Source organism: Ambystoma mexicanum, chromosome 3q (genome assembly GCF_040938575.1).
Source record: "Ambystoma mexicanum isolate Mex_15411 chromosome 3q, UKY_AmexF1_1, whole genome shotgun sequence".
In the NCBI taxonomy this organism is placed as follows: Eukaryota; Metazoa; Chordata; class Amphibia; order Caudata; family Ambystomatidae; genus Ambystoma; species Ambystoma mexicanum.
Window position 1 is genome coordinate 186,186,186 of NC_090926.1, and position 13,848 is coordinate 186,200,033.

Sequence of the window (13,848 nt, forward strand, 5' to 3'; positions counted from 1 at the left end):
TTGGTTAGATGGTTTGATCCTAGGATGGATTGTTGGATGAGTGTTTTAAGGCTCCCAATTCAGGGGTACTGTTAATGTGCACTATTTGGCCCTTGGCCCTTGGGTGAAGTCCTCTTTAACCCTGGTGAGAGCAATGTACTTTTTCTTTGGTTGCGCTGTGGTCTGGCCTTTTTACTGAATGCTAGCCATTTGCTTTCTAAAAGGGATCAAAATGGGTTTGTTGATGTTGCTTATGCTCTGTGACCTGCCCATTTTCTTTGCGGTCTCTCGTTTATTTTTCATAGTGGGAACATCCATATTGGCTGTTTTGCTTACTTTAGCTAGCACAGACTGTCTCTTTGTCTGAATGGAACCCATTTTGGGCTGTTTGACGGTCTGCCAGACATCTCAATCAATATGCCTTTGCGTGTTCCCATAAAACAGGAGTGTAGCTATCTTAACTTATTGGAAAGTCGGCAGCATTTTAAAACATACATTTGATTTGATTACAAGGTTGGTGCTGATGCCAGTCATTTGTGTATGTATGCGTTTATATCTGTCGACTCCTGTACCACTCAATAAAACATATCTGAAACATTTTTGAGGTAGCTGGCATGAAGGTGTCAGAGGGTCCTCAATGTGAGCTCTAGTTACTGGTTCATGATCCTCCTGAAGGTGAAGATCTGCCTTTCTTCATCCAAAGGAATCCTGCTTCTGACTTTTCCTCCCCTGATCCAGCAGGAAATCTGGATCTACTCCTACCTTGTTATGCTTCCCCTGATTCTGGACTTTGTACCTCACTGGAATAGAAGTTGGAGCCCTTGCTTCTCTGGTGGAACTCGAATGATGGTGACGTTGCTGTCCCATGTCTGTCATTCTTTTGTAGTTTTTCCACACCATGTTTACGCTGCTGGACTTTCCTCCACTTGCACGCCCTTCATGTATGTTCCTATAGGGCTCCTGTCCCATGCTGTTTCTTTGCATGAAAGAGGGCTGAGGGATGTGTATTTTTGAATGGTCATACTGGTTTACCTGACTATTCCTGATGAGCCCTTGTTTGAGATCTTATCAAAGAAATATAAAACAGGTTAAGGACCCTTGCGTCTCTTAGGGTCAGTGTTCACCAGGAGCCCTTCCTCTTTGTGTGATTTTTATCATTTGGCTACATGTGTGACAAGACATTTTGAATAATTCTAGTGAGGTACACCCTGCTTTAGCACCGAGTTATCCCTATTGGGAATTCTTTGTAAAATCAAGTGCCATTTCAAACGACCAGACTGATTGGAGTGAATGGGAGGCGGATGTTGGAGCTGTTGTTTCCAGAACCAGCTACAAACATTTTGTGAATGGTGCTTTGGGTTCAAGCTTGAAATCATACCTGGAAGAAGGCCTGTGAAGAAGCCCACGAAAAATGAATTGGGCTGCCTCCACTAAGTGGGTGGCCGCCCAGTGTTTGAATAATGCATGACTATCTGGTTTTAGATTGAGGTCACCCCCAAGCCTCAGGGTTTATGGTTAAAAGTGGACTCTCTGCATCAGTAGTTGTGTAATCATGAAGCACCAGGACCAAGGACTCAATCCAGAATGGCAACTGAAGCTCTGCCGGTCAAGTGGCACAGCGAGTAGAGCGCTCGCCTTGACATCCGTGCAGAGCCTGCTAACGCAGGTTCGAATCCCGGCAGGGCCTTACTCAGCCTTTCATCCTTCCGAGGTCGATAAATGAGCAGCACACACCGTGGGTAATAATAAGCAGCGCTCAGATACCTGGGGGTTCGTAGCGGTATATAAATGCCAAATTATCTCCCGAACCTTTGAAAATATGACAGCAAAGCTCTGCCTATCCTGCAACCAGAAGAAACCCTGTGTTGATAAGTTGAGACGGGTCATGTTTTTAAATCTACAAGGCGTTTTCATGCTCATCTGACCCTGCTGAGCCTGCCTGTGCATCCTTTTAGAGGCCCAGTGTGGATGGTGTTGGGCCCTTTGTTAAACTCAAGGATTGTCAAGCAGGACCCTGGTAATGTTCTTTCTGCAGGGGGGCCCAGCGGCTTGTTCAGCAGCTCTTTGTCCAGAGCATACCCGTATGTCCCTAGCTAGTGTGCCACTGGGCAGGCATCCTTCCAAAGCTTCTGCTATGCTTGACTTAATCCATGGTCAATGTTCTGTTCATCCAAGGCTGGTGTTTCTGTTGCTGACCTTTCCCAGCTTAAATATATTGTGCAGACCTTCCCTTATCTGGTATCTTTAAAGCCTTTACTGTACCTTTTACCTACACTTTCTATGAAGAATATGCCTTGACGGGTCAGCCTTGCTTGCACTTGGGGACTCTGGATAACTAGGAGAAAACAGCGTGTGAGACAAGAAGGTTTTTATATCTGGGTCTTTGAAATAGTTTAAGAAAAATCTCCTTAATACATTATTTCGCAGATGTATTTTTCCTAATGCATGTACGGTTATAACACTGCATGTGTTTGTGTGTCTATATGCATTAGCAAAATATTGTTGTTATTCACTGGTTGGTGTTCTTTTTCATAATAAACAGATCATGATAAAACCAAAGGTGTGGAAAAGCATCAGATTAGCCTTTGTTTGAACCATCACAGTCAGTGTAGTTCAAAAGTATGACTGAAAAATATAAACACTGTTGGTATGTACTTTCGATTTGTGCTAAAAATATGCTGCCTTTTAATTTACTTTATTATAGGAAATGTTGAAAGAAATTCGTAAAGTGTTTTGTCATGGAAACCAAGATGAAATTCTCAGTGAAGCTTTTCGTTTAACGATAACTCGAAAAGACATGTTTACACTCAACAGTTTAAACTGGCTCAATGATGAGGTGAGTAGCTTTTGCATCTCTGGGCTTGTACCAGTGTATTCAATTATATTAGTGGGTTTAACATAAGCATGTATTACTTCACCCAACATTATTACAATTGGCAGTTGATTTTGCATATTCCGATTTTGGCTTAACCTAAGTCCAATTGAAAAACCTTATAGCATTTCAGCATGTTCAAAATAGCAGTTCTGAGTAATTGTTTGTGGCGATCTAAATATTTGATATCCGATTTTGGTACACAGAGGGGGGAGGGGAGTGTAGCATTTGAAAGGGCAGGGAGAACATAGTGGTTATGAGAGTGTTGGCTTCCAGTGGGTTCATGTTTAAAGAAAACATTTTAAGATTATAGGGCCTTCTAGAAAGGGAGACTTTCACATCACTGCATTGAATGGATTTTATTTAGAGCTTTTATAGCAGTAATGCTGCGGAGGGGCGCTTCAAAGCACTACAGAAGGAGAGATGAAGGAAGTCAGAAGAGAGTGTAAACATTAGGGTCAATTAGAAGTGTGTAACAGTTGGTCTTTAGGTCCATTCTGTTCTGTTCTTCAGGTGTTTGGTTTCAAGGTGGAGGTGTAGTGTGAGGAAAGAAGGAGATTGACATAGCTGTCTAGTCCCAGGACACATGCATTTGAGCTAGTGCAGGGCAAGCAGGTAATGGAAAGTCGACCTTTGGCATTTGAATTGGTTATAGATTGGAGTATATGAGTATCCATAGACGGATTTGTGAATTAGGCATATATTCTTGAATTCAATACGTTTAATGAGAAGCCAATGTTGCAAGGTGATGCGGTTGTTAGCTTTCATGCCAAATGTTGCGTTATGTTCGCTTGTACCGCACACCGTTACCATTAGTATCGTCTCCAGGCACACACGTGGCTCTGTAAGAAAGTGAATCGTGTAGGTTAGTTGGCAGAAGAGGGGAGTAAGATGGAGGTTGTGCTTTTCTGTTGGTGCTTGTAGAACCAGGAGAAACTGACGTCTGTGCTGGTCTGCTTTCTAGGGGTGTTCGTATTGTGGGCACTGGGGTTGTTGTATCAATAAGGGTAATGTCCATTTACTGGGATTTTTTTTGCAGCAGTTTTCGGTGGCTTTATGGATTGTTACCCGAGGTGCGAATGATCTGTTGGATCATGAGAGGTATTTGTGGGGTATGCTGGAGAGGAGAAAGGAGTAGGTAATGTTAGTGGTTGATATGTGTTTGATTGTTGGTTCCAGGGTTGGTGCTGTTATTGAATGGTCTTGGGTTCCTAATGAGAATGCTGGGAGTTCCCGGTTTATGGTAATTGCTGTGAGTTGAATAGCCAGGTTTTCACTTTTTTGTGACGATGAGGTGGTCTTCTGTACTTATCTCCTTTGGGATTGAGTTCTATAGATTGGCAATTAGATGTGAGAATGCAGTTCCTCTGAATGTCCTTTTTATTTTTTTGATTTTTTCATTTTGATCTGAAGGTCGTCGCTTGATCTTCGGTCTCTTCCTGGTTCGAGAGGAATTTGGCTCCTTGTCTGTGCAGTGATTTGTGGGAGATGCAGAAGGCTTTGAATTTAATGTGTTTTTTCACTGGGAGCCTGTCCAGGCTACTTGGGGCTGGTCTGATGTGCTCTCTTCTGTTTACTCTCACGAAAAACCTTGCTCAGTGTTTTGTATGCATTGTAGTTTTCTAGTGAGTCTTTCTGGCATCCCAAAGTAGAGTCTTTTTCGCATGTCTATTCATGATAGTACTAGTGAGATGATTGCAAGGGTTCTGTGTGGGAAGGAGAGGTAGGTGAGGATCCCTTTAAGAACTCGCAGGAGGTAGAAACATTTCTTGGGTATAACGCTATTATTATTTTGGTATTTATTTAGCGCAGACCTAGCTTCGAGAATCAACTGAACACTTTAAAGAGGTATACACAAATACAGATACATAACGTAGCGCTTTACAAAGGTGTACAACATTACAGATGCATAACAGAGCGCTTTTCAGTGGTAACAGACAAGATATACAGTGGGTGGTAGGATACAGAAGGGGACCAAGGAGCGGTACAGCTGTACCGAGGGGCGAGTTAGGTGGTGCAAGGGGCGAAGTGGTGAACTAGGTGTTGAGGAGGAGAGACTCCTTGAAGAGGTGGGTCTTCAGTTCTTTTCTGAATTGTAGGAGCGTGGTGGCGAGTCTGATGCCGACGGGGTGGAGGTTCCGGTTCCATAGTGTTGGGGTGTAGGCATTGAAGGCTTGTTTGCTGATCCTTTACTTTTTGGTTTCTGGTGGTGTGCTGTCCGCTGGAGATGCCGAGTTTCTCTGCGAGGTAGCTGGGTGACTTGAGGGTGAGTGCCTTCTAGTTGACAAGGCATCAAATAATCAGTGTCGCATAGCAAATTCTGTCAGTTTGTCAATCAAATGGACACTTGTGTAGCAAAGACAGCTATTTAAGTTGCCCTCTTCAATGAAAGCACAGCTCACCCTGCATTCCTCTCTAGCCCTCTGTGCTCTCTTCCCACTCTTTTCACTTCAAGTTCTAATGGAGAGAACGTGCAGCAGTAATAATCTCCTCCACTCTTAAGTACTGGAGTGCTAAGCAACAATTTATTTTTCAAATAATTGCAAACCGGAAATAATCAGAATGCTACTTTATTAAGCTTTCTATATTCTAACTGGCAAAGACCAGTATGTGTCAACTTTATATTTTTTTAAAAGGCAGTTGTGCAATTCCATTCCTAAAATGTAGGTTATGTAATGCATAATTAGAGTATTGATACTGTAAAGCACTGCATCATCTCCATCCTTTACAGTAAAGTTTAGGTTAGTGTATCTACATTTTTGTGTCAACTATATTAGTTTTTGTTGGGGAAGATGCATCATATTGACGAGTGAACACTTTTGAAAATGTACATGATCAAATACTTTTGATGGCAAACTTAGTTCTGTAACCTGCAGGTTGCATACATCTTGCAACTGGTGCTCAACCCATGAGCGAAACCATACTCCTTGAGATTCTATATTATCACCATGTTGCTTTATTCAAGGTACCCTGAAATTGAGATAACCACAAAACTACAATATTCCATCTACTTTGCCCAGTTCTCTGCCTGCTGCACAATCCACTCTGCTTAGTCTCTTTCCTCTTACACAATTAATACAAAAAGCGAACTAGATGCTTACGCAAAGTAGTAATCAATAGTTCCATCCAATCTGTACATCTACAGATCTATTGCAATACCAAACGCTGTATGTAGTTATCCTTCAGAGCTCGCTTTCTGTTAGGATTATGATTGCATTATATATTACAAGCTGCAGGAGACAGCTGCCCAAACGGTTTTCAGAGCCTTTGTATCATATCTATTTGTGTCCAATCATGCAGTTAACCTTTTACATTTTACAGACACTCAGCTGTGCCTCGCAAAGCCTTCTAGCCCACGCGCCTAATCGAGTAAAGTTTATGAATGGCGAGTAGCATTTGCAAGAGATGGTTGAACATTTTATCTAACATTTACTTTGTTTGCAGAAAATGTCAAACATTTCACTGTGCATGGCTGACCTCTGGGTGGCAGCAGTGTGCCAAACAAAGCAGGTTTGTAGTGACGTGCACTATTGTACACAAATCGCATTTTAAATGTGTTGTCCTCCATTGCTATGGGTCGAGTGCATTTCTCTTAGATTAAATAGGGAAACTAAGTCACCCGACCTGAGGGTCTAGCTGAATTTTAAAGAATTTGCAAGGACTGACTCCTCTAATGTCTTATATCAGTGGTAAGCAAATCTGCTGTATTGTTGCCCATTTCATGTCTTGGGGACAAATAACTTCTGCTGGCATTAACAATGTTAGTACAACATTGCTAATCAAATGGGTCTGTTTACTAATCAAAATAATGTTAATTAGCAAACTCTGCTAATCAATTTTTGAAAACTAATTTATGCCTAGGTTGATGCTGTAAGACTTGAAGATGATTTGTGGGTGCAGTGGGAAACAGTGAAGGTTTATGAGGGCCGCAGTGATGTGGTCGTATCTGCATAGACCCTTGATGAGGCGTGCAGCCTCATGTAGCTTTTCTCAGGGGCACAATGGAGGATGACGGGGGAGGCCTTTGTGGAGTTCATTGCCCTCATCCAGGTAGAATAGGACCAGTGCTTGAACGGTGGAGCTAACGCTGCCCCGAGGGATGAAGGGCTTGACTTTCCACAGGAGGAAGAGCTGATACCAAGATGTCTGATTTTTCTTAGCTATGTGTGTCTTTAAGGAGCGGTGTTTGTTGATGTAGAAACCAAGGGACTTGGCGCAGGAGGTGAGCTCTGGTGTGAAGCCCTCAGAGTTCATGGTTGATAGCCAGGTATGTATGTCTGGGTGTTAGGTCTTGTTGGTGAGGAGTAGGAATTCGGTCTTCAGGGGATTGGGGGAGTTGAGCTTCAAGTATGCACTGTTCATCCAAGACTGTATCAGCAAGAGGTAGGATTTGAGCCTAAGGCTCTCCTTGGTGTCAATCTTGAGGTATAGCTGTGTGTCGACAACGTATTGGCGGAAGTGGATGTTGTTGAGGGCTCCCAATGGCTCTATGTATAGATTGAAGATCACTGGGGAGTGGATGGAACCCTGCAGAACTCCACAGGTGACGGTAGCATTGGCAATCTAGAGAAGTTCATCTGAACAAACCGCGTGTGGTTGGCTAGATAGGACTTGAACCAGCGTAGGACAATATCGCTGATCCCCATGAGCCACTGTAGGGTTTCCGGGAGCGCCTGGTGGTCTACTGTGTTGAAAACGGCAGAGTGGTTGAGTAGAACAAGGGTCAGGGCTGACCATCATCAAGGATGTTGGAGGTTGTCGTTGGCGACCTGTATGGTTGCTGTCTCTGTGCTGCATCTGGGTCTGAATCCGGATTGGTCGGTTTGTAGGAGATTGTTAGAGTCGATGTGTTGCTGCAGTTGTGTGGCTACCGCTGTCTCCATGATCTTACCTAGAAAGGCAATTTAAGTTGTTGTTCTGAGCTATATCAGACCTATATGTCCTGTCTAAAAATGTCTTTCCTCCATAAAAAGTACCAATAAACCTAAAAATAGGAACAACCAATGGTACAATGAATAACTACATTTCTCAAAAAAAGATTGAAACAAGGAAAAGCTATGGCTGAAGATTAGGACTCTTGTAGACTGTTTGGAGGCACCAATATCTCTAAATGCTTACAAAAAGAGTATTTCAGCTAAGGCTTTGTTTTCAAAAACAGATTGACCTTGCTCAGAACAGTCCTAAAGCTCTGATCACAACTGTTAAAATGCCTTTCCGGCATGAACCATGTCTCATCTCTCTAGTTCTTCAACAGTGGTACATTATTTTAATGTCTTACTTACTGATAGAATTGATCAGATTAGGACTGAAGTTGACTCCCAGTCTTTTATTCAACAAGTGGCCATGCCAAATAACGTCTCGATACACCATATGTTCATATTTTCCCCTATGCATCTGGAAACAGTAGCCAATTTTATGTTTAAGCTGAAGCCTACCAATCCTAATTACGATCCTATTCCTGCATACCTAGTAAAACAACATGTTCCGGCCTTAAGTGTATCCAATTTTGTCTATTATAAATGCCTCTATAACTCTGGGTTATTTTCTAACGGACCGAAAAGAATCATACTTTAAAAAAAAATCTTTATATCATTGTTTGACATTGCAGCAAAAGTAGAACAGATACATCAATAATAGAAACGCAATATTTTCCTTGAACTTCAGCAAATGTTGTATGACAATGAGAATACAATCAATAGTGTATCAAACTGGGAAACAAACCAAACGATATTGGGTGCCCCAAGGGGAAGGGGGTGGGGGGTCATTCGCCATTGGCTGGGATCCCCATATCCTTTGCACTTGCTTGGACTGACAGCAGATCATTTTATAACGGTGGCCATATGTCCATCGGCTTAGTTTATTGGCTGCCATGAGGACCACCGTTCCTCCATGTCTGATGCCCATGTGACTGCTCTAAGCTATTGTGGGCACCGTTGGGCAAGTAGGGCGGAGCCACAGCAAAAATATACAACAGACAGCCAATAACATGCACAGGCTTACCAGTCTCCGGAGGCCACCTTGTAGGTGTTTGAATTCATAGGATCTAGTGTAGCGTTCTCTATAGCTGACATAGTGTCACTAACACCGGCCCAAAAATCCTGCTATTTTGGACAGCTCCAGAGCATGTGGAGATAGTCCACTTCGTCCATATGACACCTGGGGCATGAGGTAGGATGTGTGTAAGAATCCGTGTAGCTGAGTAGGCTTAAAGTGGAACATGTGTAGTACTTTGAATTATATTAACCGGAATCTAGTGTTGAGGGACGCTTCTCGGGTCTGCCGGCACATGGACTCCCAGGCTTCATCAGTAATATGTACATCAAGTCCCTTTACCAGGTCTCTCTGAGCTTCTCCAAGGGTTTACAACCTCGCTCTTGCAGCAATTCATACAATCTAGCCACCACCCTGCTCACAGAGGTTCCCCTCATGATGATATCCAGCAGTGGTTCGTCAGGTGGTTGTACCGGGGATGTCCCCCAAATTTGCTCAACTGCTCATGATGATATCTAGCAGTGGTTCGTCAGGTGGTTGTACCGGGGATGTCCCCCAAATTTGCTGAACTGCTCGGCATACTGCAGCCACCGTATAGACTCCCTGTGTGGGGTTTAACTAATTCTCAAAATGCCATGAAGGTGTCAAACATCCCAATTAGTGCATAGCCATCCATTGCCCATCGGCACACATCAACCTTGCTTACTGTAGGGAGTGATGGGGAAAAAGTTCCAGAGTGGTATGTCTCTATGCTACGGCCTGAGGATTTCCAAAATCTTCCATATTTCCAAGTCGTAGCAGTTACAGGGTCGTTTTCCTCCCCACCCCTAGTGTATGGTGTAATATTAGCGAACGTATGTCTCGGGTGTCTGCTGCATATCTTTATATTTTTAGGTGAGGTTGTTGCGCATCAGCGTCAAAGCAATAGGCTGCATAATGAGCCTGCGCCGCGATCCAGTGTCTCTCGAAGTCTGAGGAAGAGAGGCCACCTCTTACGTAGGGTCTTGCAGCGTATTCCATTATGTTGGTTTATTGGGTTTATATGGTGCTTTACACAATAACAGCAACAAGGATACAATAAAACAGTAGAAGCAATTACAAAATATGAATCAAAACAGTAAGTAGAACAATTTGCCTATGAAGATAAATGAGAGAGGAAGGGGTGGAGAGGGGGAAGGAAGCGGGAAACAGGCAGAGGAAAAGGCTGGGGTTGAGAGAGGAGGAAATGGGACTTGAGAGGAATAGAGCAGGAAGAGAAGGTAGGAAGGGAAGGGTATAAGGGAGGAGAGAAGAAGGTAAAGGAGGGGATTGTAGTGTCGGGGTGGGGAGTGAAGAAGAAGAGATTTCAAGGAGACACGAAAGGAGGAGGAATAGGTGGGGATGGAACTGATAGAGAGAGGTAGGGAGTTCCAGTGTAGGGGGGCAAGGAGCTGAAAGGAATGGAAATGAGAGGAGGCACAGGGGGAGGTGGGAACAGAGAGAAGGAAGAGACCAGCAGAACGGACCGCACCAGCATGCCACATGAAGCCATTGATGGCCATCTTCAGTGCATCAAAAAACATTTCCGGGCCACAGTGGTATTTTGAGGAAATAGCAGAGCAGTTTGGGAAGGATAAGCATTTTAAGTAGCGATACTCGGCCTGCTATAGCGATTGGAAGCTTCGCTCATGTGCACAATTTAGTATGCAATTGGAGCAGGTATTCGCCATAGTTTCGGGTATACAGGGGGGTTTTGTGCCGTGTTACAATTATTCCCAAGTATTTTATTTCTAGCGGAGGCCAAGTGAAGCCCATTAGGTCAGATGGAGGAATGGTTGCGTCAGTCAGTGGGAATAGCTCTCACTTTGTACAATTGACTCTGAGTTTGGACAAGATTCCGAAGCAGTGGCTATCATGCATAATCGGTGCTTCGCTGGGTCACGTATAAATAGTAACGCATCGTCCGCATATAGTGAAATGATTTCTGTCTCCCCCGTAAACCTGATTCCCCTCTCCGCATGTTTACTGCGGATGGCATCTGCCATCTGCTCCATTACCATGGCAGCCAGTAAATGTGATAGCGGACAGACTTGCCGGGTTCCACCGCATAAATTGATTGGGTCGGATAAGGTCCCATTCACATTGACTCTGGCTGTATATAGTAGTTTTCCATGAAATGGACTATGGCTCAAAGTTACGCTTTTCTAATACAGCCCACATAAATTGGCAGGACACCTAGTCAAAGGCTTTTTGGATGTCCAGAGTAGCGGCAATCGCCTGTACCTCTGGATCCACCCGCGCCAGGATATTTCAGAATCTTCTTAGGTTTAATGCGGTGGAGCGGCCAGGGATGAATCCAGACTGGTCTGGATGGATGATGTACTTCATATAGGGAGCCAAGCGCAGAGCCAATACTTTTGCAAAGATTTTAATATCCGAGTTTGTGAGAGAGAGGGGTCGATAGGAGCCACATTGCTCCAGGGATTTGCCGGGTTTAAGCAAGACTCTGAGCACTGCCTCACGTAATGTGTGGGGGGGGGGGGTATCCCTAATGTGCAGGCTTCCGACTACATAGCCAATAATTCATGGATGAGCGCAGGCCTTAAAGTGTTTGTAAAACTCCATCGTCAGGCTGTCTGGACCGGGGGCCTTGCCAGCTGGGAGGGCATCAGTGGCTCGGGAGATCTCCTCAAAAGTGATGGGGCTATCAAGGGTTGCCTTGGTTTCTTCAGATAGCAACGATAGCGGAAGACCATCTAAGTATTCACGTATGTCTAGGGGGTTTGCTGTATCAGAGGTGGAGTACAACTCTGACTAGAAGGCGTGGAACGTTTGGCTCACCCCTGATGTGGCGTGGAGCAGTGTCCCTGATGCATGTTGTATGAACGGGATGTACTGACTACCCCTGGACTGCTGGATAATTCTGGCTAGTAACTTGCCAGGACGTTCACATTCACCATATTTCCTTGCTAGGTTAGGGCTATCTAGGAATTCTAATTCCCAATTCACGTGTGCTCGGAACCAATCCACTTCCATTTAATATCTCGGAGGACTGGGCTATTGGGGCCGGACTCGTATGTCTGTTCTAGTTGAAGCAAATAGTTTTCGCTCGCTTGTATATCCCTTTGACAATACCTGCTTCCATTGCCAGGGCCATACCTCGTATATATTCCTTAAAGGCTTCCCAGAGGGTTGCCCGTGTATCTACCGTACCAGTGTTCAAACTGAAGTATTCATCAATACCCTTTTCCATTTCTGCCCTGAAAATGAGATCCAACAATGAATTTGGCTTAAATCTCCACCCCGCCTTACATTTAGTGCCTCCCCTAGTACTAGCTGTATCGTTACAGGCGAATGATCAGAGATTGTCCTGGGCAATATGTTAGCACCATTTAGGTGGTTCACCAGTGAATCGGATATACACCACATGTCTATTCGGGAGTGGGAGTCGTGGACTGTTGAGTAGTATGAGTATTGCTGTGCTGTTGGGTTAAGCGCCCTCCAGACATCGACCAGACCCATTTCTTTGAAGCCACTGTATAACACCCAAGCCGCTTTGGTCAGCTTTTGAGGCTTAGAGCCAGATCTGTCCAACCTCAAGTCTATTATTGTATTAAAATCCCCCCCCCCCCCTCGCCGCCCAATAGGACAGGCACCAGGGGACATATTGCCAGCAGATCAAACATCTCTATATAAAAATCGGTGTCATCGACATTGGTGCTGAATGTGTAGTAGTATCACCTTTTGCCCTTGTATCTTCCCATGCAACAGTACATACCGCCCTGCTGGGTCCAAGTGCGCTTTTATATGGGTATATTGCGTGGATTAGGGTCATTACCCCTCTGCATTTGGTCGAGTAGAAGGTATAGTAACGTTGCAGGCCCCATCTCTTGGTGAAGGCCTCGCTGCACTTGGTTTGTGCATGTGTCTCCTTCAGGGATAGGATTAACTGCAGGTGTCGCCTCTTAACCGGATTGCCCACCCCCTGCACATTCCAGCTCATAAAATGAATCGGTTCAGTTACCATTGGCTCGTTTCCCGGTACAGTCAGCTAATGCCATAGTATCATCTTTTAAATACATCTGTGAGTTCAGTGCAGTCAGTACGGTTGTTATAAATAATTATAAACATGTCAAACACATTTTGCATAACTTTCCCCCAACATCCCTCTCTATTACCGGTTGTATAGCATTATAAGTAGCAATCGGTTATCAGGCTATTTAGTTAGTCACAGTGCTCTCCCACCAGCCCCGGCATCTCATCAGTGTTTTTATTAGGATCTTCAAGTGAGAATTCCCAGGGGTTATAGTACATCACCAGGTCACCCCGTGAAGTGTTTGTCTATAAATTGCATATCTTCTTCAGGCAGTGTGAAAAATACAGGCGGAATAGAGCATGGCGTATTTCATGGTGTGTTCCCAGTGTCTCTTTTTAGTCCCCTTAAAGGAGTTTTGATCCTATTGGAATAATGGCGAGAAGTCCGGATACAGTTGAACTCTGCTGGAGCCCAGTAGTAATTCGCCTTTGGCTCTTGCGCCCTTGGCTCTTGCGGCGCAGGGTAATGTGCCTCTGTTTTGATAATTTAGCACACAGGCTAGTATCTGGTGTGGAGGAGGTCCGGGCTTGGGTTTGGGGGCCAGCGTGTGATTGGCCCGTTCAATGGCAAAATGTGGCAACATCTTGGGGGCATCCAGCAGTGACATCAGCATTCGTTCCACATAGTCCTCCATTGGCCGCTCAACGCTACCTTCTGGCAGGCCAATTATTCGGAGGTTGTTGCGACGAGATCTAGATTCCAGATCCTCATTCTTTTTGCCAATAGTCTGGGCTTGTTTTGAGAGCGCAACAACATCCGCCCTAAGAGTGACCACCTCTTCCTCAGTCGTGCCCACTCTATTCTCAACTTCCGTTATACGTGTGTCAGTTTTATCCATCCAGGCTTTTATAGAGCAGATCGTACCGCTCATGTCTGAGTATAGCGTGGTGTAACCCTCCCATATGTATTCCATCATACATTGGAGCTCACT

At 44.4% G+C, this 13,848-nt stretch overlaps 1 protein-coding gene across 4 annotated transcripts in view; it reads left to right on the forward strand.

Annotated features, from left to right (window-relative positions):
• Window positions 1-13,848, forward strand: part of SENP1 (SUMO specific peptidase 1) — a 1,568,779-nt gene that overhangs the window by 932,822 nt on the left and 622,109 nt on the right. For 3 of the 4 annotated variants that reach the window (XM_069653453.1, XM_069653457.1, XM_069653455.1), the window contains one exon: window positions 2,684-2,815. The exons of the other annotated variant lie outside the window; for it this stretch is intronic. In XM_069653453.1, the coding sequence (XP_069509554.1) occupies window positions 2,684-2,815 (132 nt within the window). The remainder of the gene's footprint in view (window positions 1-2,683; window positions 2,816-13,848) is intronic. 4 annotated transcript variants of the gene reach the window in all.